At 39.6% G+C, this 23,557-nt stretch overlaps 3 protein-coding genes across 6 annotated transcripts in view; 1 reads left to right on the top strand and 2 right to left on the bottom strand.

Annotated features, from left to right (window-relative positions):
* LOC120415737 (neuropeptide F-like) overlaps positions 1 to 22,128 on the top strand; it is a 53,731-nt gene extending 31,603 nt beyond the window's left edge. For 3 of the 4 annotated variants that reach the window (XM_039577354.2, XM_039577346.2, XM_039577338.2), the window contains exons 2-5: positions 2,214 to 2,458; positions 21,013 to 21,132; positions 21,275 to 21,329; positions 21,451 to 22,128. In XM_039577354.2, the coding sequence (XP_039433288.1) occupies positions 2,226 to 2,458; positions 21,013 to 21,132; positions 21,275 to 21,329; positions 21,451 to 21,519 (477 nt within the window). In that variant the 5' untranslated portion in view covers positions 2,214 to 2,225 and the 3' untranslated portion in view covers positions 21,520 to 22,128. The remainder of the gene's footprint in view (positions 1 to 2,213; positions 2,459 to 21,012; positions 21,133 to 21,274; positions 21,330 to 21,450) is intronic. The other variant, XM_039577362.2, reaches the window with a different exon arrangement.
* On the bottom strand, positions 9,013 to 17,674 carry LOC120415717 (synaptic vesicle glycoprotein 2B-like). Its single transcript, XM_039577316.2, has 6 exons — positions 17,426 to 17,674; positions 14,506 to 14,667; positions 13,521 to 13,683; positions 10,331 to 10,452; positions 9,855 to 10,266; positions 9,013 to 9,795 (listed from the first exon to the last, which is right to left on the bottom strand). Exons 1-6 carry the CDS (start codon positions 17,571 to 17,573, stop codon positions 9,207 to 9,209), a joined length of 1,596 nt encoding a protein of 531 aa, XP_039433250.1. The 5' UTR covers positions 17,574 to 17,674; the 3' UTR covers positions 9,013 to 9,206.
* On the bottom strand, positions 17,813 to 19,498 carry LOC120415729 (synaptic vesicle glycoprotein 2B-like). Its single transcript, XM_039577326.2, has 3 exons — positions 19,061 to 19,498; positions 18,882 to 19,003; positions 17,813 to 18,821 (listed from the first exon to the last, which is right to left on the bottom strand). Exons 1-3 carry the CDS (start codon positions 19,465 to 19,467, stop codon positions 17,863 to 17,865), a joined length of 1,488 nt encoding a protein of 495 aa, XP_039433260.1. The 5' UTR covers positions 19,468 to 19,498; the 3' UTR covers positions 17,813 to 17,862.
* Positions 22,129 to 23,557: the final 1,429 nt, after the last annotated feature.

Genomic DNA, 23,557 nt, shown 5'->3' with positions numbered 1-23,557 from the left:
ATTAAGTGACGACCAGAAAAAGTTAATATATTGACGTTTCTTTATGTTTTTTGTTTGTTTGAATGAAACTTTGCCCTAGCATTTCGTATGTGAAAAGAAACAACTTAGGGGTTACATACATGTAGAAAATCACAAAATTTTATATTATAGATTATTTGACAAATCCACTCAAAATATGATTTTTAATCACTCCTGAAAGTTTCATGAAGATATTTAATGATTAAACTGAGTTAGAGACGATTTAAGTTCAAAATTTTGCCATGCGCAAAGCGGGCTGTCATACTTTGTTGGCGTTTTTCTCTAAACTCCGAGTTGATTTACGGGTGCCACGATATCTTGAGATGGGATGGACCAAATTGGCTGAAATTTGAGGTGAAGACTCTCAAGATGTATCCCGTGTGCATGACGAAGCCCAATTTTTAAAATTAGCTTTTTAAAAAAATACAAAAATCAAAAACAAACGGTTTTTAATATGAAAAACACAAAAATATTTTTATCTTTTTTTATAATAAACTTTTTGAAAATCGGGCTTCGTCATGCACACGGAATCGGTTTAACGAGTATTCACCAAAATTTTTAGCCGATTTGGTCAAGACTGTGTTGAGATATCGTGGCACCCGTTTTTGAAACTGCTAACTTAAAATTGGTATATCTCGGCAACGATGCAACCAAATATCTTCAAATTTGTTTTGAAAGTAGGTGAACATGTTTATTTTGATGACGTGAAAAAAGAATTTAAAAAAAGTTGAGGTGTGTGCTCATACTAACCTCTGACTTTTTGCCAATATACATGTATGTAACCCCTTAAAAAAATAAAATAAACATTTAGAGGCAACATAAAATTATGCTATCGAAAGTGAATCTCGTTTTGTATCCAGTATACCGATTTCTAGTTATAGGCATCTATAGGAGATGCATCTATAAGATGTATTTAGGTTTAGCAAACCGAAATTGTTTGATGAAAGAAAAGTACTCCTGCAGAATACTTCACAAAAGCTGGAAAATTATTCAAATATTATCTTTTTTTGGCTTGGGTGATCAAACAGCTTGTTGCTGGAATACGGATTTCGGAAACTATTGGTTAGATTTTCATTGCTAATAGTAAAACTTTTGTGAAATTTACTGCACCTTACTATAAAAAAAAATAATTTTAAAAATAAAAGCAATCATTAAAAAATGTTTTTTCAGACATGTAAGAAAATTACGGGTTTGTCTAAAAACAAAAAATTATTTCCAATTCAATTTCAATTAAGAACACCAGAACTTGATTTGAGAATTTTTCAAAACCCGTAGTCGTCCTAATATATATTTCAGCAATAAAATGATTCAAATTCAAACATTTTCTGAACTTAAAAAATATATTTCCGTTTGAATTGTTTTCTTTGCTCTACGACACTGCTGAAGTTTAAAAAAAGCATTAGGCCACAACAAATATTTTTCAACTTCAATTGCAAACTTAGCGGAAAAAAATTCTCCGAACACTCTTCGTTTTCCATAAAACATTGTTTTAAAGGATAATTTCGGCCGGAATCGATTTTTCCATATTAAGTGACGGCGGGGCAGTACGACCCCTCCCATTCCAGAAAGCAAACTATACGGCAGAAATGTCTAATATGATTTTTTTTGCCGATAAGGCAAAATTAGACAAATTTTATGCTTATCTTACATATGTAAACTTAAATTATGATTATAATGATCTTAAACACAAAAGAATAAAAAACATTTTTTAGAAACGTTTCAAAGTTTAATATTTTTAACAAGAGTTTTACTATCCTAAAATTTTCAAGCAAACTAAGTATTTGCATGCAATGCATGCACAATTAAAATTTTCATAAAATATCAGTGTCTTTTCACAACTCGATTCCACTTGATTAACTATTGTCACCTCCACTACTGGGGGTTACCAACAGCCATTAATTTTGCAGCATTTACGCGAACGCAACAAAAGCTCCATTTCATCACAGTCATTTATCATCGAATTACAACAGCCGCCATTAATTGAATATACTCCGGTTGAAAAATGATTTAATGAGCTGAGAGAATTTTCGCACACCTCGACTGTTGGACATTTTGAAGTGTCGATAAAGCGGTCACGGCGCATTTAATATTCAGCGAAAATTGCCGACAATTCGAGCCTGTTGGTCAAGAATAACATGCTTATTTATTGTCATCCTATTAATGGATTGTCATTTTACACTTTTTTATATTTATAGAAATCAGGAGAAATGGCATCCACAAGCAGCAGCAGCACAATCAACAACAACCGCCATGCCGTCAGGTCATCAGCCTCTTCAGCGTTCACCCAGCGACTGCTCATCGGCCTGCTGGTCTGCACCCTGGTGCTGGATCTGAGCTGCCTGACCGAGGCCCGGCCCCAGGACGATCCCACCTCCGTCGCCGAAGCCATCCGACTGCTGCAGGAGCTGGAAACCAAGCACGCCCAACATGCCCGACCAAGGTAGGACGCAACGCCGAAGATCTTTTCAAGAACTTCTTGATTCCCTGAGAAATTGCAATTACGTTGGGTCTTCTGAACCATACAGTGAACCCTCGGTCAGCACTGAGTGTTCCCAGTAGTTTGGCATTCAAAACGGCTCAACGAGGGTCGCCTGTATGGCACCATAAATTTGAGTTATTGAGATCGTCCACGGGATGACCGCGGGGGATTCCCAAGAGAAATGATCTTGGAAAAATGTGGTCTGAACTCCACAAAGTCGACCGCAGAACAACACCCCGGTCTTATACTATTGACAGATTTATTTTCACCAGTAATACTGGTTTTAACTAGCTTTATCGCGCAGAAGAAGTACCACTTCGACTAGTGCCCTCCTGAACCTGCTACTACATTAAAAGAGTCTGGCGGGTCCACATGCGGCACAAAAATCGTTGACCTTTGCAGATGACCAGCAGCATCATCTGATTGAGGGTGAAAAGGGACGAACTTGCTTGTTGCTCAATGTGTGGAATGTGTGATTCACTTTAGGGTGGGTTGGGCAAAGGTGGAAAGGCCAGCTGGTCTGAGAAACTGGTCTGGCCAAGTTGGGTTGGGTCGTCCCGGTTTTTTTTTTTTTTTGCACAAAGGGCCACGCAACGATCAACGATTGTTGTCATTCGATTGGGTTGAAGATGTTCTTGATAATGAGTTATGCGACGATGTGCAGTTTTTGCTAATGCACAAATATGTTCCTCGCAATACTTTTAAAATTCGACTTTTATGCAAAGTTCCTTTGAGAATACATCACCAAGCAATAACTGCAATTTTTCAAACTGGTCAGATTCAAGGGGCTGGAAGCTCTTAGAACTTTACTCAAGTATATTAATAAGTATACTTAAATAATTTTAGTATACTAACGCCATCACACCCTAACATGAATCATCTTGAAAAAACGTCATTGTGACGTCTATAAATGTCACAACTATTTTGTTATTAAATTGTTTTTTGTTTCTGCCAATCCTAACCAACAAACGACGGAACCGGCAAATTGAGAAAAACTTCCTCCAGGGCTTTTGAATTATTTCAAAATCAATTAAACGAAAACGAAATCAAACCGATTTTACTTTTTTTCTGTCGGGTTTGACTTCTTCCAGCGACGACACCTCCAGGAAGATCAACATTGTAATCCACCAGGGTAGCGCTAGTCTCGAGACCAGTTCCGACGCTAGGATCTCTTTCGAAGTGGCGACTCTTGTTGGCCTGTGGGGCGCTTCCGGCCATTACATTCCGGTGTTTTTCGAAGAGATTTTGCAGATTATGCGCTGGTACGGGGACTGAGCAAACCTGAGTGCGAACCCGTTGCGGGAATGATTTTGGGGGAGATTGTGGTTCACCGGTTACTCGGGATTGTGCAGGAAGCGATAGACCACTCGTCGTGCTTCCGGGAGGGACTTAGGGTATCATATATGACGAGGAATCCGACGCGAGTTGAGCGGTTGCAAAAGTGAGGGACATAGCGTTTGTAGAGAAGAAGATGAAGGATCTCAACGGGGCCGTTTTTTTTGCAGATTTGATTGAATTTGGACGAGTCGGATGAGCTTTCTGCCAAATCCATACAAAAAAAAAATGATACCTATATGTTGAGAAAAACTTTCTCAAGGGCATAGGGAACATTCCAAAATCAATCAACTGGACACTTGATCCAGAACCTGCTCTCTATTGTATTAACAATTTCTCAAGAATCAAGATTTTTTCCGGTGGGCTTACTTTCGGCACAAGGAAACAATTGTTGTCTGGTGCATTCAGTCCAACGGCCTCTACCATGATTGTAGGACCACCACCGTTGTTCCGAGGTAAAAATCTGCGGCGAATTGATGGCTAGGTAAACCTGTCCCTTGTCAATGAATTGTCGTAGCCCACAGCCAATATTCGCTAAAAACAATGCTTGCTCCGCTGATAAATGTCAGTTTTATTTAAATTTTACCGAAGAATATTTGATCAACATTAAAAACTGCTAAGTCATGCAAATTTAAAAGCTCTAATGTAAACATAAACACACACAAGCACCAGAACCAGGCTTGCCACAAATACAGATTTTTCAGCACAGGCCCGAAACACAAACGAATTTTTTTTTACAGTTAGAATAAATGTGAGCAGTTTTTGTTAAATTGGCCAAAAAGATAAACATTGTTAGCATCTTTTGGCATGTTCAGTTTTTGGTAAGAATATTATTTTTTAAAGTTATACTCGATTGAGTGTTTGGTATGTGCCAAAAAAATCTGTATTTGTGGCAAGCCTGACCAGAACTGTCAAAGCCAAGAAGCGTAAAGTAGCGGTGAAAATTCGTGGTTCAAATTTCGTTAGTATACTTACAAGTATATTAAAACAACGTAAGTATGCTAAGATTTATTAATTATACTTGGAGTTTCCTGCCCCTTGGTCAGATTATTATTACAAACCTTTTTCCTTGATATAGGGTAGAGGGCCCAGTTTTCGACCACCTACTAGATTTAATCTGTATTTAGGTAACTTTTAATTTTTTTTTGTGGAATTTATTATGCAGGTTTACATATTCATTCATTTTCAGCTCTAATTGAACTTTCCTAATGAATTTCTATTGTTTATCAAGTTTTTATAAGCATTTCAATAAAATACTTTTTACAGCCGCCATATTTTTGTCAATTTCGGCTACAGCGGATAATAATGTTCATGAAGGAAAACAACTCATTTTGTCCGAAAATAATGTAAATTAATAATTTATTGCTTCACTACATGTCTGAATTTCTTGAAAATCCAGTGACATACCTGGACAATTTCTGGGGTCATGAAAAAACAAAAAAAAAATTAACCTAAGCTGAGATATGAGACACCTTGTTCAAACGTGGTAAGAATTTACTGGCACATAGGAGGACAAATTTAGCAAAAGATGGAAAATTAGTTACACAATATCCTTTAAAATAGCACATGTGTTTTAGTATTTTTTTTTTCAGAGGCACTCGGAGCTTTATTTTGAGTCAATTCGGGAGCGAACGGGTTAAAGTTCCCCTAATAAAATCATCAACAACATGGAACTAATTGTAACTGTGTACCCTTATCATAGGTGATTAGGGACACATGAGTTTCCATCAGGAATTTTGATTAAGTCATATTTTTTTTATTTTTTTTCGGTTTTAGTTAGAATCGGGGGGATGGCAACCCTATTCCGACCAAAGCAAACTGACAACAGTCGACATTAGCAGGGTTGTCAAATGAGAGCCCACAACAAAAGCACTAGCTGTCAAATGGTAGCCCATGACAAATCATTGTTTGGGTTTTTGATTTTCAAATTTTCCCCAATTTAAACGATAAATTCCTGAACAAAAACACGTGAATTGTGTTGCTGCAAATTCTATGATATTCTTGTAGATTGTAGATTCATATCGAAAAAAGTAATTTTTCTGTTTACCTTTTTTTGCTCGACAAAACAGTGCGCCCGTACAATCAGAATCGGCATTACACATTTTCCAGTTTGCTTTTAAACATTTGCATGGGACTTTTGAGTTCAACCAGGATAACACACTTAGTGTAACCATAGTAATATGTATAATACTGATTGTCAGTGTTTGTTTTCTGAACTTCCAAGATGGCGTCTTCTTCGCTATCCCCTGGTTAGAATAGACAGAGAACCTCAAAATAAGTAGAATATCTGTAAAAGAAACTTCCAGAGTTTTTTGCGCCTCAATTTATATTACAACAAAATACGTGCACATCAATGAAATTGAGCTTCGTTCGTCATATTGTTTATCAATAGGAGACCATATTTGGGCGAAAATAGGCACTTCAGAGCACTTTACTGTAACGCAAAATGTCAACAAAAATGAACTTGTAAATGATAAAAAGCATGTGAAAAGTTAAAATCAAATAGTTTATCAACGTTCTACAACAAATAGAACCGAAACCCATAAATTGTCATCAAATTCTCGTCAAATTTATTACATTTTTATTTTTCATTACATAACGTCGTGATAGCATTTTGTTTGATGTTTGTTCCAACTTGTTGTACTATGTGACGTTTGACAAAAAAACTTGATTAGTTTTCGGCTTAAGGCCTTGTGCATTTTTCTAAATATTTATTTATTATAATATCAACAAACATACTATGTTCTTATATTACTAATTATAACATCAAATGTGTTTAGTAATACATCAAGCTTATCTAAACGTTTTAAAACCTTGAATAAGGTAACAATCACCGATTTTATGCAATACAATAACAACGTATTAAGGCTTTTGTTAAACTTTATAGAAGATGAAGTATTTCACATCAGATCAAATTCGACAAAGTGATGAAAGATTCAGATACCCTTTAGACAAAATATCCGAAAAATTCATACAAATTGTATGCCATATTCAGCAGCTCCCAGAACCGTTCCTGGGTGAATTCGAACAATCCAAAGCAGTTAAATCGTAAAGGTTGTTGTGAAACCACCATCACCGTTGTTATAGTCTGACGAACTGACCGATACTCGCGTTGAAACTTTTCGCCACACTCTAGCTTTGTTGGCCACTCTAAATTGTACAGCTCCCAGCCGATGGAATTGTTAGCTTCGTTTAGTAGGCTCACCATACGTGTCAGAGAAGCGCATTCCAAAGCAATTAAAAGGCAGTAGTACAACGTATGATAGAACAGTGTTAAAGTTTTCAGCTGGGACAAATAGATAGCTCCGCTGGCCCAGTTCAGCGCTGTCGAGTAGTAAACTATGGAGAAGTGGGCGTTCAGCAATGGGCGTATTTTGTTTTTGATTGCCAGGAACTCTATGTGCAGTCTGATGCAATCTCCGAGCCCCTCTTGGATGTATTTCCAAAAGTAGTCCTTTTTCTTCACAACCCTTTGTTGAGAGTTGCTTGGAATCCTGTGAGAGTCATGTAATCAACCAGGTAGATGAGCATAGTCATCATCCCAGTTCCGATCGTGAAAAACGTCACAGTCTTTTCGCAAAGGTATTGGACGCTTGGAAAACTCTGCCTCACATCAATGTTGGGAACTATCGAGCACTGGAATAGTAGCAACTAACATTATCACAGTTGCGTTGAAAAAGTTACACTGCGAATGTGAAACGACGATTGAAGACCCCTACCGAATTTGCGTCTGTTCACATAGCGCCGGACTTCCATCAACGGTTCATAATGCCAGAGTATGAGCAAAATGCGGGAAATTATCACGACAAATCCCACCATGGCTTGCACACTGCTTAGCACGATGTCCACCTTTGCCTGCCGTTTGATATGGAGGTAACCGTTCCAAGAAATCACAATCATCGGCAACGGAATCAGCCAGCGGTAGATCTTCCACCATCGACGAACTGTGGCGTTCCGTGAGTTGAGCCGGGCTCCAGAGAGTGCCATCAGCAGATCCAGTCCGAAGAAGTAATCCGACGCAAGGTCAAAGTCCTTGGTCAGCGTGCGTTCGAATGCTTTGACCTGCGATTTGCCCCGATCGTAGAATTGTTTTACTAACAGTATCAAATTCATTGGTGCAAAAGTGTATAGAAATTTTCCCAAATAAAAGACGCTGTTTTACGTTCGACTTCAAAAGTACCAATGACCAGTATAAGTTTTCCAATAGAACAACCAGAAAACGCGAAATAGAAATGTATATTGGGCTCGTCAAACAAGATGTAACGTTTCCCACCAAAATTTGCACCCTGGTACATTTCAGCATATCACGATAATAAATTGCACTGCATAGATTTGATGAATTATTTGTGTGACATCGTTTTGAATGTAAAGTTGCCCATTTTCATGCATTTCGACGCCTCGATGAATTTTGAGGCATGAGTAAAAAGTTTATTATCAGACCTATAATTTTGAGTTTGCCTTAGTTTTCATTTGGGTGGAACTCTATCCTCTTGGCCCTGTACTATCTGGTGGGAATGGAAAATTTTGCAACACTTGCTGCAAAGTTTTTGAATTAAAAACACAATCATTAGATTTGAATGACATCACATTAATTCTAACACGGTGTATTTTTCCGAGTACTTGTAATCAAGACACTTTGAAGAATTATTATAAATCATCACTATTAGTTAAAATTTGCTCAAACAATGTCTCGTCTCTATCGTGAGCAGCTTACACAATTTATATGAGGAAAATTCAAGATAATATAACAACGCCGACGATGTATAACGTCTCTACTCTAACATACATAAAATTTAGTCGTGATCCCATACTCATCAAGTTTCCCAACACACAAAAAAAGAAACAAAGAAAGAAAACAATGCTCAAAGTTATGCAATATAACGACAAAACTAAAAAAAAATATGTGACAACGTCCGTCGCCAATCGACCGAAAACATGTAGGTTGGAAAAGCAGCAAGATTTCAACATCAAAGGCTTTTCCCTTGCAAAGTCTCCAGAACTTCAACGGGACGAGAAAAAGTTGTCTGAAAATGGAACCAGTGCAGCAGCATAAGCACGTACATGCTTTCCGTCGATGATACCGCCACCGCCGTAGATGTGCGAACCAGGCGCAGCTCAAATTACGCCACTTTTCGTTTGACTTTCGGCGGAAGCCAAAAATAAATAAAAAGAGTTGTGAGTTTTTCTTTATCGACGTAAGTGTCGAATTGCAAGCTGCTGGAAAAAGAAAGTTCAATTCAAGAGCGTTTATTCGATCTATCGTTTCGGATTTCAACTTACATGACTAGAAAAGTTTATTCTAAGCAGTTGAGCAGAGTTGAGATACTTGGAAGCAGTCTCTTCAATTCATTCATAGAATGCTGACCTATCCTATCTATCGGCTTGGCAGTACAAGCGTAAGCATGGCCCCCAGCAGTGAACAACCGGCGAATACGTTGAACGTTAGCGTGCAGCTGTCCTCCATGATTAGCCCGATCAGGTTCGTGCCGGCAACACTGCCCAGCCGACCCATCATCAAACTTAAACAGACGGCCATCGCCCGGACGTGGGTTGGAAACAGAGACACCGCGGCTCCATTCACAAGCGAAATCGACGATCCGGCAAAGACCATGAACGCACAGAAGCACAACAGCACAAAGTAAGGATCGTTGACGTACGCCAGCAGAACTCCACACACCCCGGAGGTGAACAGGTTGAAGAACAAGATGTGCCCTCGCCTGATCTTCTGCAGCAGCGTAGACATGGCCAGATACAGAAAGGTGTAGATCGAACCCAGCACGATCACGTACACGAACACGTCCTGGGTCATACGATCGTCGCACTCCTTCTCGGCGTACGCCACAAAGTCCTCGTCCGAGCTGTGAACACCTTGCAGAACTTCGCAGATCGTAGCCGGAACACTCTGGTTGGCGGAAGTCACCCGGTTTACAATCTCCGGATACCACAAACCCATCCCGGCAGAGCTGTAATGAACCTTCTTTTAGCCTAACTTCATCAAGATCAAACCACTTCCTCTACTCACACAAAGAACATCCCAAACTGCAGCGCACAGCACACAACGAAATACAGCAGGTTCGGTCGCCTCAACAGCGGAACCGTCTGCTGCCACATGCTACCCATCACGGCCAGGAAGCCCTTCGGCTTGGCCTTCGCCTCCTCCGCGTCAACCTCGGGCGTAATCCGCTTGACGACGAAATCCTCAACCGTGCAGCCCCGGTGATTCTCGAGGAACATCCGCTGCAACACCGCTAGCGCCTTATCGTCGCGACCCTGAGACAGATAAAACTTGGGACTCTCCGGCAGGAACACCATCCAGGCAGCTCCGATGGCCCCCGGCAGGGAGTACAGGATGAGCAGAAGACGCCACGGCCGGAACTCGACCACGTCGAACAGGTTGAGGCGCCAGTTGAACGACAGGAAGATCCAGCCGAGGGCTGCAAGGGGGAAAAATTGAATGTTATCAACTGTTCGACAGTGTAGTCATTCTGGGAAATTTACTTCCAACCGAGATCGAGGACAGGCCTACGGCCACGCTAGCGAACGAGATCATCATGGTGCGGCGTTCCGTTTTGGTAAACTCTCCCAGATAGGCGTAGATGGTGGCGGAGGGTGCGGAAATGCTTGAGATAAAATAAAAATATAAAAAAAGACATTAAAATAGAAGATAAACCTTTTGGAAGTCGCGTTTTTCGGCCTCCGTTACAAACGTCCTTACAAACGGTGCACAAAGTACACTAACGCGACTGCCGCAAGGTTAATAAAAAACATTTACCTTACTGTAGTAATAACGTTTTTAAGAAATAATAAAAAAAAACTATTTATCATTAATTTTTCGTACATTCTGGTTTTGGTGATTTGGAAGTCTAGGTATTTTACATTTAGATTGATTAGAAGTGCTTGGATATCCCTGCAACTATCGCTTTATCAGAAATTATTTGATCACAATTATTTGTTACATCCTTATTATCATTTTTAAGCTTAGGGGAGAGTGGGGAGACTTGATCCCCTTTTTTGTATCGCACATAACTCTGTCAATTTCTCACAAAACTATGAACTTTTTGCATGAATTGTAAGCTTTAATATTCAACTGTGTTTGGCTGATAAGGGTATATCATCAGATAATCTCTTCGAATCATGCCAAGCGTTTTAAAAAAAATATTTTAAACCGGCATTTTCAAAATGTTGGGGGTAAATCTTAAGCAAAATGTTTCTTATTCACCCAAACTTTTAATTTTCTATAAGTTACAGCATTTTTACATTAAACCTGTACGTTTGTGTTCAAAATATAACAAGTTTAGCATGCAAAATATTTAAAAACTTAAAATTTTCATTTTTGGACCGAAATATAGCATGTTTACAAAAGCTGGTAATTTTTGTTTACAAAACTTTTGAAAAATGGTTCAAACTGCAGTAAGTTATGTACAAATATACTAAAGGAAACTATGTACGAAAACCCAGCCCAATTATTTAATCTCGAGGCTGATTCCAGTGACTGTAAAAATGCAGGGATCAAGTCTCCCTAAACGTACTTTTTAAAAAAAATTGATTGTAAAAATAGTACCGGGGTTATGACGATAAATTTAACGTCAAATGCGTAAGGGCTTTGGAGTTGATATGTTTATCAAACAATTCATGTATAAAAAATATTGTTTTGAATAATTTTTGAGTGTTTTCTATACTTATCAAAAAAAGAAAAAAGATCTCTTGGAAGTTTTTTGCAGCACTTTTTAGAAATATGTGTGTAACTCAATCTAAACATTTTTTAATGTTTTTCTTTGTTTTCTACAATGAGTTTCAATCAATTTCGCACAACTTTCTAGAACAAAACTAATTGTTTTACCCACATGCTGACGAGATACAGGCTTGGAATCAAGTGTCCCCGGGATTCAAGTCTCCCCACTCTCCCCTACTGGTTTTATGGCGGTTTTGGAAACCCTCATTCAATCTAAATATGCTTTTATGGCCTACTGAAAACCAACAAAAATTACTAGGGATTGGATGAGGCTTGACGCAAGCAGAACATTAACCCCTTCCCGCTAGAGATCCTAAATAAGGAGACTGGTCGAAGTGAATTTGACGTACCCAAACAGACACGAGTTTGACGTATCCAAACGAGCATTTGCCTTTACGCCCAGTAAAACTTATCAGTGTTGCCAAGTTCAAAACATACGTTGCCAGATCGATTTAGCAATCTTAGACCAGTCTCCCTATTATGGTCTCTACTTCCCGCCCAGAGCAAAATCGAGATTTTTTACGTTTTTCCTTGCCATTTTTTACAGACTTGCCCAAATTCGATAAAAATTGAATTGGGCAGTTGACATTCTAATTAAGGGGTTTCATACATGTATGAAATCGTAAAATTTAATAATTTAGAAAATTTATTGAATCCTCTGAAAAGATGATTTTCAATCACTCCTGAAAGTTTCAGGAATAAATCTCATGAATAATCTAAACGATTTAAACTCAAAATTTTGCCATGCTCGAAGCGGACTGTCAAACTTTGAGAGCGTTTTTCTCTAAACACCGAGTTGATTTACGGGTGCCTTGATATCTCGAGATGGGATAGACCAAACTGGCTGAAATTTGAGATGAAGACTCTTAAGACGTATCCCGTGTGTATGACGAAGCCCGATTTTGAAATTTAGCTTTTTAAAAAAATACAAAAATCAAAAAACTGACAATTTTTTATATGAAAAACATAAAAATATTTTTATCTTTTTTTAAGTAAACTTTTTGAAAATCGGCCTTCGTCATGCACACGGGACCGGTTTAACGAGTCTTTACAAAAATTTTGAGCCGATTTGGTCATAGCAGAGTTGAGATATCGTTTTTCGGAACTGCTAACTTCAAATAGTTATATCTCGGCAATGATTCAACCAAATGTCCTCAAATTTGTTTTGTTTGTAGATGAAAATGTATATTTTAATATTCTGAAAACAAATTAAAAAAAAAGTTTAAATGTGTGCTCATACCAACCTTTGACTTTTTTCCCGATTTACATGTATGTAACCCCTTAATACTGTGTATGAAGAATAAGTTGATTTATTTCAATAGTTTTCGAGAAATGTCAATTTGAAGTGAAAAAATGATGGTGCTCTAGTGCAACCATGGGCGTTAGAGGGTTAAATCACTTTTTTACGCTGAGCAAACTCATTTTTCCCCAAATTAAAACTTTCAGAGGTTGTATTTCAGCCACCAGTAGTTTTATCAAAATTATTTTTGAATGATTGCTTTTTCCACCGGAGCTTTGCGACCTTATTTTCGATAAATTTGAATGATTAATTGCCAAAAAATTCATCATCGTCATTTTTGTCCCTATTTTGGATCTCAATCACTTTAAAGTATTTAAGTGGTGATTCGATTATCCGAAGTATTTTTTTAATACAGTACCGCAAATTTTTTTTCGCGAAAAAATAATTGCTGATAACTTAGATATTTTGAAAACTAAAAAAAGTCCTAATAATAACCTGCAAATTTGCTGAAGACACCAGATCGATCAGACTTCCCCTTCTCAAGATAGAGATTTTCTAATATTCAAATGACCATTTTGTATCGAAATACTTATGACGCAAACAACGGTAAATAAAAAATAAAAATAAACTCGAAATCAAACAAGTTTTTTTTTTAAACAAGTGATATTAAGATAAATTATATCAATAACCGAAGCACGAGAAAAAGAATTACTCACCACATCCCGACGAGCAGTCGAAGCACCACGATGGTGGCGAAATCGCTGGCCAAGCTCGACGCCAGCGAGCACACGGTCGTGAGTGCCAACGACAGGATAATCACATTCTTGCGGCCCTTGGTGTCCGCCAGGTAGCCCCACAGGTGAGAAGTCAGGATGATACCTGTTGATATCGGAGGGTGGTGCGACACGGGTGGAAAGTAAGAAATTTATAGTTGTTTTGCACCACGGTCTTTGGTGAGCTTTACGTTACACGTTGTGAGAAAAGTATATTTGTAAGGCGAGAACATTTGAGGGTTATAATCCACGACCCCATCGTAAAGTGAAAACTAACACCACGTGAAATCGAGTTTACAACGATGGGTCAAAGCGCGAACACAAGTTATCGATTTCATCTAGACGAATTCCGCATAGATAGTATTGATTGCGGAATTTACGTCGCATCATTCCGGAAAGTTCCATAAAAACATCAACTAAACGGCGCGTCCAACGTTGACTAATGAAAAGTCCAGAGATAACAGCAACGTGTTCTCGTCTCGCGAAAATAGGAAAGAAATTATACTGCTCTAACAACAAAGATAAGAACCGTCTCCCGTGGACCTAGAAACAGGCCCCATGTTTGCGTACTTATTAATATATCCAACTGTTTACGCACCGGGTACGTCACTTTGGGATGTTGCTGACGGATATAGCGTCGCTCCCGGGTGACGACTCAAGTTGAAATAATTATCATGGAAATATGAAAAACGAATCTATTGGCACTACGCCCCCCGGGGCATGGCCTTCCTCTAACGTGGGATTTCTGCTCCAGCGCCTCTGACGAGACAGGAGAAACCGGGACCGACGTTTTACTTCACCATCCGATAGAAGCTCAGTGGATAAGGCGGGAATCGAACCCGCGTCTCATAGCATCATCGGGATCGGCAGCCGAAGCCGCTACCCCTGCGCCACGAGACCCACCGATTCGATCATGGAAATATCTTACCCGCAAAACTGACCCCCGTCAGCATGCCCTTGTCCGTGGCCGAGAGGTGTAGATCGCAGTGGGCCGCCGGAATGAGAATCGAAATGCCCATCGTTTCGTTCAGGACGGCCAACATGATCAGGGCGGACACCAGGAAGACCTGCCAGCTGGTTCTGCCAAAACCTGTGAATAAAAATCGTGCTATTTCGTAATTCACTTTGTCAACTATACTCAAAATTTTCATAAACACAGAAAAAAGTAAATATTCATTTTGTGTCAAAAAAATGTGTAATATTACATCAGAAACTGGTAAATTTTCATCAGTTAAACATGTTTTCACATTTTGCCTTCCTCACTGAGGTAAGGCTATAATCCTGCTCTAAAAATGAACTTCGTATAAAAACGTCGTAGACCCACCTTCATGTATACATATCGACTCAGAATCGAAAACTGAACAAATGTCTGTGTATATGTGTGTGTGTATGTGTGTGTGTGTGTGTATGTGTGTGTGTATGTATGTATGTGACCAACAAACTAGCTCATGTTTCTCGGCACTGGCTGAACCGATTTGACCCAAACCTGTTGCATTCGACTTGGTTTAGGGTCCCATAGATCGAGTTTTATACATATTGAAGTTTCAATAAGTAGTTCAAAAGTTATGTATAACAATGTGTTTTCACATATATCCGGATCTCACTTAAATGTATGTAAACTATGTTCGGGTCCATCATCCGACCCATCGTTGGTTAGGTCATCAAAAGACCTTTCTAACGAGCCTAAAACATTGAAGATCTGGCAACCCTGTCTCGAGATATGCCTACTTAAGTGATATTGATGTACTTTTGGATGCCGGATCTCACTTAAATGTATGTAAACTATGTCCGGATCCACCATCCAACCCATCGTTAGTTAGGTTATCAAAAGATCTTTCCAACGAGTCCAAAACATTGAAAATCTGGCAACCCTGTCTCGAGATATGCCCACTTAAGTGATATTGATGTACTTTTTGGAAGCCGGATCTCACTTAAATGTATGTAAACTATGTCCGGATCGACCATCCAACTTATCGTTGGCTAGGATTCCTTAAAACAACAACTCCTTAAAATATTTAATAATTGTTTTTTTTTATTGTAAGATTTTTTGGAATATTTTTTGTCAATATTTTTGAATGAAAAAGATGAATTTTGGTAGGGTGAAATTTGGATTAGTTGAATATTACCCCTTTTTTGATAATTTCACCTACTTTTTACTTCATGTGTTACAATTCTCTCCACACAGAAAAAAAGATGTTTTTTGAATGAAAATTTAAAATTGAGGTAATTATTTTCTGCCCCCCTGGTGTTATAAAGAAATTTTTAAGGTGGAGAAAAAACTTGAAATAAAATTTGCAATGGCTTATCAGTGTTCAAAAACCATGACAGTTGATATCATATTGTAGGGTTAAATTAAAAACACGCACCGACGTATTTTTGATGAAAATAATTTCAAAACACCAAATTTCACGGAAATTTCGCGGAGCCTTGAAAACTTATGTTTCAATCACAGAAACTACTTTATATGCTTTATTATATTTTATTCTTCACTAAACTATACAAAATTTTACTAGATTTGAAAGGATTTGAACGTGACACAGAAAAAAACTTTTCCTAATTTCCAAAAGTGCTATAGGCTATTTCGCAAACGAAATGTAGGGAATACGTATTCCAATTTATTGAACTGTTTTTTTTACTTCTTTTTACTTCTAATATTCGACTAAAAAAGCATTTTTTTTTAAACAAAATCAATCAAAATCAATGCAAAAATTAAAAATACTGTCCAGTCAAAATTATTGAGATATTTTTTTTGCGAAATTTTTACCAGTTAAAAATATTTTTTAAGATTTGCATCGCACTTTTCTTAACAACATAAAAAAATCAACAGCCAAAAATTATTCAATCGGGAACGAAATCTTCAAAATTCAAAAACAAAAAAGGTGGTATTTTTCCACTTCCACGGGAGCCAGTAATCAAAACTCAGACTCAGAAAAAAATCAATTCATTTAAAAAAATTCTGTGCAATCTTTCAAACACTCATCACAATATTAGTTGTTCAGTAAATTTTACAAATTTCGGGTGAAAAATCCAAAATTTGTAAAAAATATTCTTTTTGCTATCAGCATAACTTCAATATTTGTGATTCCGAGAATATGTTTTTTACTTTGAGTGATTTCTGTTAAAATGATTTAAGTATTCGCAGCATTCACTTCTAAGTAAATGTTGTCACATTTTTATGTTAATGCATGTTTTGCTAACAATTCTTCAAATGGTTCATTTGAAAACTAGTAAAACTAAAATAAAAAATACTAAAAGATGAAATATTTATTATGTTGTTATTTCAACGAATTGATTTGAGAAAATTGATAAATTTCACGGGATTTCACGGAAATCTTTTAATTTCACGAATTTCCCGCTGTCCGCGAAATAGTGAAAATTCACTTACCCTAGTAATTTTAATCCTCTAATATGGAAAAAATAATCAATTTCTTGATTTAAAACTACCATGGTCGGGCTTTGAGTGTACAATCAGTAAAACTTTAGTCTCTCCGTGAATTTAAGCATTTCCTGTGAAATTTAATATACACTAAATTCGTGAGATTTTTCAAATAAAACTACTAGTTAGCTGCTTGTTGGCTATTAAGATTTTCTTGATGACAATTAAGCAGTTTCAGGCAGTTTTATGACGTTGTGAAATGTTTTATGTTTTTCCGATCCAATCTAAAAAATCAATTTTCCATGAACTCAAAACCTCTGTCCAACTTTGACAAAGCGGACAAAGCTGACTCCGTTTCATCCCGTAAAAATCAAGCGCTTGACCTGCTAACCGATAATGAACAATAATCCAATCAATTACAATTTCAACCAAAACTAAACCAAAAACTCTCTGTCAACCCCCAACCACCTACCGGCAACATCAATCGCCTCGTCAAAGGTGTGACTTTTTTGCTCTGTGCCGCGTTTGGCCAGTTCCTTGCCGTCGCCAACCGCCAGCGGTTCCACGATAAAAACTCGCCCACCGCCACTTTCAACAACACTCTCGACACTTGGAGCCATTTCGGTTACTAATTTCGGCACACTAAATCACTTACGCTCCCACGCAAAGGCTGAAGATGGCTCTTATCACCGGGAACATTTGGAGGCAACTGTGAGTGATTGTCACGCGTGAGAACATATTTAAGCGGTTTTTTTTCTAGTTGGTTCCATCATCACCGGAGAGAAAGATAAGTTTTCGCAGCAGCGATAAGGGTGATAGGATTCAGCGGGAAGTCATCACGGTGTCAGTTGTGGGATTTATGAGATTAGTTTGTTGCTTTATTGCGGTAGGGTTTGTGTCTTGGCTAAGTTATCTAGGCAGGAGTACGGTCAGTGCCGCTCCGAAGATTAATATACCGGAGAACATGTAGAACGTGGCTTCACAGTGATCTACCATGAAGTATCCGATTACGCTGCTGAAGATGAAGCTGCTCAGTCGAGCCATCATCATGCTTAACGAGACTGCCATGGCACGAACCTGGGTGGGGAAGATCGATACAGCGGTACCGTTGATCAGCACCATTGAAAATCCCGCGAGAATAACCTCGAGGCAAAACAACACAACGATGAGGTAGCGACTGGCGACGAACAGCATAACTATTCCAGCGGCGGCAGCAACGCTGAAGTTGACCACAACCATGATCTTGGGGTTGAACTTGCCCAGTAGAATCGAAACAGATATGGAGCAGACCGTTCCGAAGACGCCCATTATCAGAATGTATATGAATGTCTCATCATTGATACGTGCAGTGCAAATCTCCTGAGTTAAGATCAAGTTCGTGGAACGGGTATGTTCCACAACAGAACAAACCGCCAGTTCACGATCCGTGGATGACACCTGGTTCATCAGTTCCGGATACCACAGACCCAATCCTCCATACACTGCAAAGGCACTCATCTGTTGGAAGCAGCACACGGCAAAGTATAGTACCGTTGGCCAACGCAACAGCGGTACGGTTTGCTGCCACAGCGATCTTAAAATACCCAACGAAGCATCAAACGATCCTCGCCCCTCCTGAAGAGCGTACACCTCAAAGCCTGTCAGCGATCCCCTGTTTTTGCGGTAACAGTAACGCAGCACTTCCAAGGCGCGATCAGATCGTCCAGTAGCTAGATAAAACTTGGCACTCTCCGGAAACCAGCGGAACGCCAGCCCAGCGCCAAATCCGGGCAGAGTGTAAATAACGAAGAGTAGGCGCCACGGTCTGATCTGGTAATCGGTGCAGATCGCCCAGCTCCAGTCGTACTGCAGAATCCACCAACCGAGCACTGTAGACAATATTAAGGTCATTGTTTGTTTCCATTACCGATATTGTGGATGACACTCACATGCGATGTACACCATAGCAACGGAAGCCCACACGGAAGCATACGAAATGACCTGGGCACGCTTTGACGGTGAGCAGAACTCTCCCAAGTACGCGTAGACAGTAGCGGATGGAGCCGAGGCGCTGGAACATAAACATGGGCTATCATTCAACCAACCCGGTACAAAAAAACTCACTCACCAAACTCCAGCAAGCAGCCGCAGCACCAACATGGACCAAAAATCATTCGCAAAGCTTGAAGCTACGGCACAAACGGCTGTTCCGAACAGCGCGTACTGCATGACCCTGCGCCGACCACGCGTGTCCGACAGGTAGCCCCAGCCGTACGACGAAGCCATGATTCCGAGGAACGTGGCCCCACCGAGAAGGCCCTGTTTGGCGGCGGTCAGGTCAAGGTCACACTTGGCAGCCGGCAGGATCACGCTGACGCCCATGGTTTCGCAAATGATGGCCATCATGATCACGCCACAGAGCACGATCAGCTCCAGCTGGATCCGGCCAAAGCCGATTTCCTCGAGAACGTCGTCAAATGGGATCGGCACAGCGGGCTGCTTTTGAGGGTGGAGCGTAACAGGCGTTGGTGTCATCGTGGCGTGAAGAAAACTGATGAAAACGCTTTAAATCTGCGCATTTGGCCTAATTGCTCATTTATAATTGCCCCAATTAGATTGTCAGGTACAAGGGTGGTTACAGTTATACAGTCAAAAAGAATATTCTAGTAGAATAAAGAGTTGTGCATGGATTTCATTCAATTTGCATTGCCAAAACTACAATACTTAGAGAAAAAAATCCTTTATTTGATTTCTAACTCGACCTACCCTTAACACACCCTAAATTCTATTTAATATGTGATGAGTAATACCACAGACTAAAGGACGAATTCGTCAGTCACTTCTCCCTAAATTTTTTGGTTAAAGTGTGCGGGCATACAATTTGAAGAAACTGTCAAACGCGTGTCAATACGCTGTGGCATAGAATAGAGAAAGATAGAATTGCCACTCATTTACCGACCGGGGGACAAAACTGTGCTGCCTAACTGATGCCAGCGGCGAAACGGGGAACTACAACACCCTGCGCATAATACTGTCAAGAATGTGGAGAACTGGTTGGCACATATATATTATTCATTAAAAATGTAAAATGATTTAAAAAAAAACATGGAAAACAAATCAAAACAATTATGAAAATTCAAGATAAGTGCATCCCTTAACTAGGATATTTTGCTTTAAATAAGATTAAATGATTTTTATTTCGCATCAGCATTTTTTTTTCTAAATTTCAAGATTATGCCAAATAAGTTGACACCCGTTTTCACTTCTTCAAGACATCTGTTTTGTCATGTTGACATTTCGCTGTCGCTGTCAAACCAAGTAAAGAATCGGAAGAGGAAATGACTATTTTGCCGTTCGGAGTGAAGAAAAGTGGTCGTGGTGTTCCAGCAAAGACTCCGCACTCCAACTTAAACCGCAATTTGCGCCTAATCCTAACGTTCTACCACCTTCACTAGTCTCGTCTTTTCATCCGGCTTCCAAGCACCATTTCACATTTTTGATTGCCAACTGAACGTCAACAAGCCTTTTTCCATCTGTCACTGTCAAACAAAACGCACCCTCCAGAATGCACAGGGCAGTTCCATCAAAGTGCACAGTGCGCATTTCGACTGAAGTTCCCCGTTTCGAGCAGTGGTGGCGCTGTCGGCAGTGTCGCTTGACGTTTACAAGGGGGAATCGGCAAGTGGCAATTCTACCTATCTCTATTCTATGGCTGTGGTGAATACCAAATGGCAGTGTTGAGTTTCTGAAGAGACCTACGTCTATTTGTCTGTGGGTGCAGTGTCTACTATTCTGTAGTAAATTATGGTTTATTGCTTGCGTTGCTGTAGATGACGTTTAGTTGGTCTTATCTTTAGACCAGAAATATATACTAGTCTATGATGACCAGCACTCTATAGCACCAATCGGAAAACCTGCATGCCAACCTCACAAAAAGAGCACAGAATTTCTTGAACTATTCTTCCTTGTTCTTTTGCGAACGCACTTCCTTCGTCCGCTTCCGGTTTCCTCATCCAAACAACTCCTCCGCTTTGAAACGTACACGCCGGTGTCTATTTTTCTCTCTGTTTCTTCTTGTAGGTTGGCACGTAGTGAACTGCCCCCGAATTATAACGGGATTCACTCGGGACTAGACAAAATTATCGGATATTTCATCCTAGAGGCTATCGACCGAGCCCACTCGTCCGATGCCAGACCCAGGTGAGGGCGTCCCCGTGGGTTATTGGATTGGCCTGTTTTTTCGGGGTTTTATAACCTCAAACAAATGACCTCCCCTCTGCGCGTCGACTCTTGAAGTGTCAAAAACGATGTAATCTGACCACGTTTTCTGTTCTACTTTCAGATTCGGAAAACGTGGCTATCTCCAGCCGGCAAGTTACGGCCAGGACGAACAGGAGGTAAATCTCTATCTCAACCGTTAAATACAAAACCGGCTAATGCCTAAAATGACCATAACTCGCTTTCCCGTCTACTATCGCCTTCCAACCAACACTGACGCCATTGGATAATTCTCTATAGCGAAACTATTACAGGATGATTGGCAGGATTCAGCGTTTTCAAGATGAACAGAACGCCGTACTCAACTAAGTCGACCCGGCCGTTGAACCACCACCACCACCACCAATCATCGCCCGGAATGCTGATCCCCCGAACGCTTGTTCCCGCACCCTTTTGCACACTCAGACCTCCTCCTAAAACATATTGATATGCAAAATCCCAACATAAAAAAACGAGCATTTCGCCACAGTGGCGAAATAAAAAAATATATTACAAATGATTGTCATAATTGGACTTTGTGGTCATGGAACGCATTCTTAGGATAATATTTGACAAAGAATGGAAATCTCCTCCAGTAAAAAATGGACACGTTCAGAAGGAAATATAATCCCAAATTATTCAAGTTAGCCAATAATCAGACATTTAAACAACATTCTGCCCCCATTACCTGTGACGATAACCAAAAAAGTTACACACACTGTTTGATTACTGCTGCGATTGTTTAGTAACAATAAGAAAAGAGAATCATTGTAAATAAGATGACAGAGTCTGTACAATGTGAATAAAGGCTTGAGCAAATATGTAGTGCTACAAACTACAAACTACAAACAGCAAAAATAAACGTTGTTTTGAGCAATTACATGAGCAAAATGAGAAAAAAACTAAAATAAAAACTTGTTTCCCTCATTCGACCACGTGGACGAGTGTGTTGTCTGTGATTGTCCGAACGGTTCCGAAATCAACTTCCTTTCCATACAGTGTATCATTTTAAATTGTCCGTACAACCCTGTACGGAAACATTATTTGCTGTCATAATACCTAAACTCTTAGTAAAGTTCCAACTTTTATAACTGGAGCAACACGAGAAAAGGGCTGATAAGCATTTTGACAGCTTGAACTATTTTGCAAATTTCGAGAAAACATGAAACTTTTTCGCAAAACTCGAAATGTTAAACAATAGTTGGCCTTCTCAGCAACTTTATAACACTGCGAGTTTTGTCAAATAGTTACTTGTTGGCTCTGAATTTGCCAAATAGTTCTGGCTGTCAAAATGCTTATGTGCCCTTTTCAAATGTTGCTCCAGAATATATCAATCGACGCGGGAGAATGTCCTCATTACGACCCATTGACATTGATTTGCCAAAAAAATGTAATCATTACAAAATAATTTACTAACAAAAACTTTTTGTTTGTTTGTTTGTTTGTTTGTTAAGTTTTATTGATTTTTGATGAAGCATTCAATTAAAATGTTGTTAGTTTGCCATTTCAAAGTGCCTCCAACATACTTGGAGCGATTTGGGAAATTTTGATAACATTGCTTGGTAAGTTTATATGAAAACCGGGATCGTGGCGTAGAGGTAAGCGTGATTGCCTCTCACCCAGTCGGCCTGGGTTCGATCCCAGAAGGTCCCGGTGGCAAATTTTGAGACGAGATTTGTCTGATCACGCCTTCCGTCGGACGGGAAGTAAATGTTGGCCCCGGACTAACCTTAAAAGGTTAGGTCGTTAGCTCAGTCCAGGTGTAGGAGTCGTCTCCCTGGGTCCTGTCCTGGTGGAGTCGCTGGTAGGCAGTTGGACTCACAATGCAAAGGTCGTCAGTTCGAATCCCGGGGTGGATGAAAGCTAAGGTGTAAAAAGAGGATTGCAATTGCCTCAACAATCAAGCCTTCGGACACCTAGTTTCGAGTACACCCAAAATTCAGAATCGAGATAATCGTTCTCTCAAAATTTATTAAGGGCTCAGTGCCAAAATCGATAGAATAATAGTACCAACTCACACCATCATAACAAATGAGTTCATTCGTTAGTTGAATCAATAAATCTCCAACAAGTGTCATACATGGACTTCTGACTTCTCCATGGTCACCAAGCTGTGGTGGCCGAGGCAGCTAAGTCATTGGATTGGTTGGTCAAAGATCTCTGGTTCGATTCCCGTTGTCGACACTTTTGGTTTTTTGTTTGACGGATGAACTTTTTTGCAAATGAACCTCGAGAAAATAGTTCTATCGCCCATCTCGAGCTGTGTTCTCTGCGTCCGTGAATGGTACCACTATTCTCTCGACCCGAGACCATCATTCTCTAGGACTAGCGCTGCCAGTTTTGGGTGTAGGAATCTCGCAATCGAGAA

Source organism: Culex pipiens, chromosome 1, assembly GCF_016801865.2.
Source record: "Culex pipiens pallens isolate TS chromosome 1, TS_CPP_V2, whole genome shotgun sequence".
Taxonomy (NCBI): Eukaryota; Metazoa; Arthropoda; class Insecta; order Diptera; family Culicidae; genus Culex; species Culex pipiens.
Note: the sequence above shows the minus strand (reverse complement) of the source record. Positions and strands in the feature narration are given on the sequence as shown.

Bases quoted from the DNA above. Each gene is read 5' to 3' on its own strand.
- LOC120415729 (XM_039577326.2), bottom strand. From the start codon at position 19,467: ATGACACCAACGCCTGTTACGCTCCACCCTCAAAAGCAGCCCGCTGTG. The intron at 19,004-19,060 runs GTGAGTGAGTTT...TTTATGTTCCAG, and splicing joins CGGCTGCTTGCTGGAGTTTG to CGCCTCGGCTCCATCCGCTA. The intron at 18,822-18,881 runs GTGAGTGTCATC...TATTGTCTACAG, and splicing joins TGCTATGGTGTACATCGCAT to TGCTCGGTTGGTGGATTCTG.
- LOC120415717 (XM_039577316.2), bottom strand. From the start codon at position 17,573: ATGGCTCCAAGTGTCGAGAGTGTTGTTGAAAGTGGCGGTGGGCGAGTT. The intron at 14,668-17,425 runs GTAGGTGGTTGG...TTTTATTCACAG, and splicing joins CGAGGCGATTGATGTTGCCG to GTTTTGGCAGAACCAGCTGG. The intron at 9,796-9,854 runs GTGAGTAGAGGA...GGTTCATTACAG, and splicing joins CAGTTTGGGATGTTCTTTGT to CTCTGCCGGGATGGGTTTGT.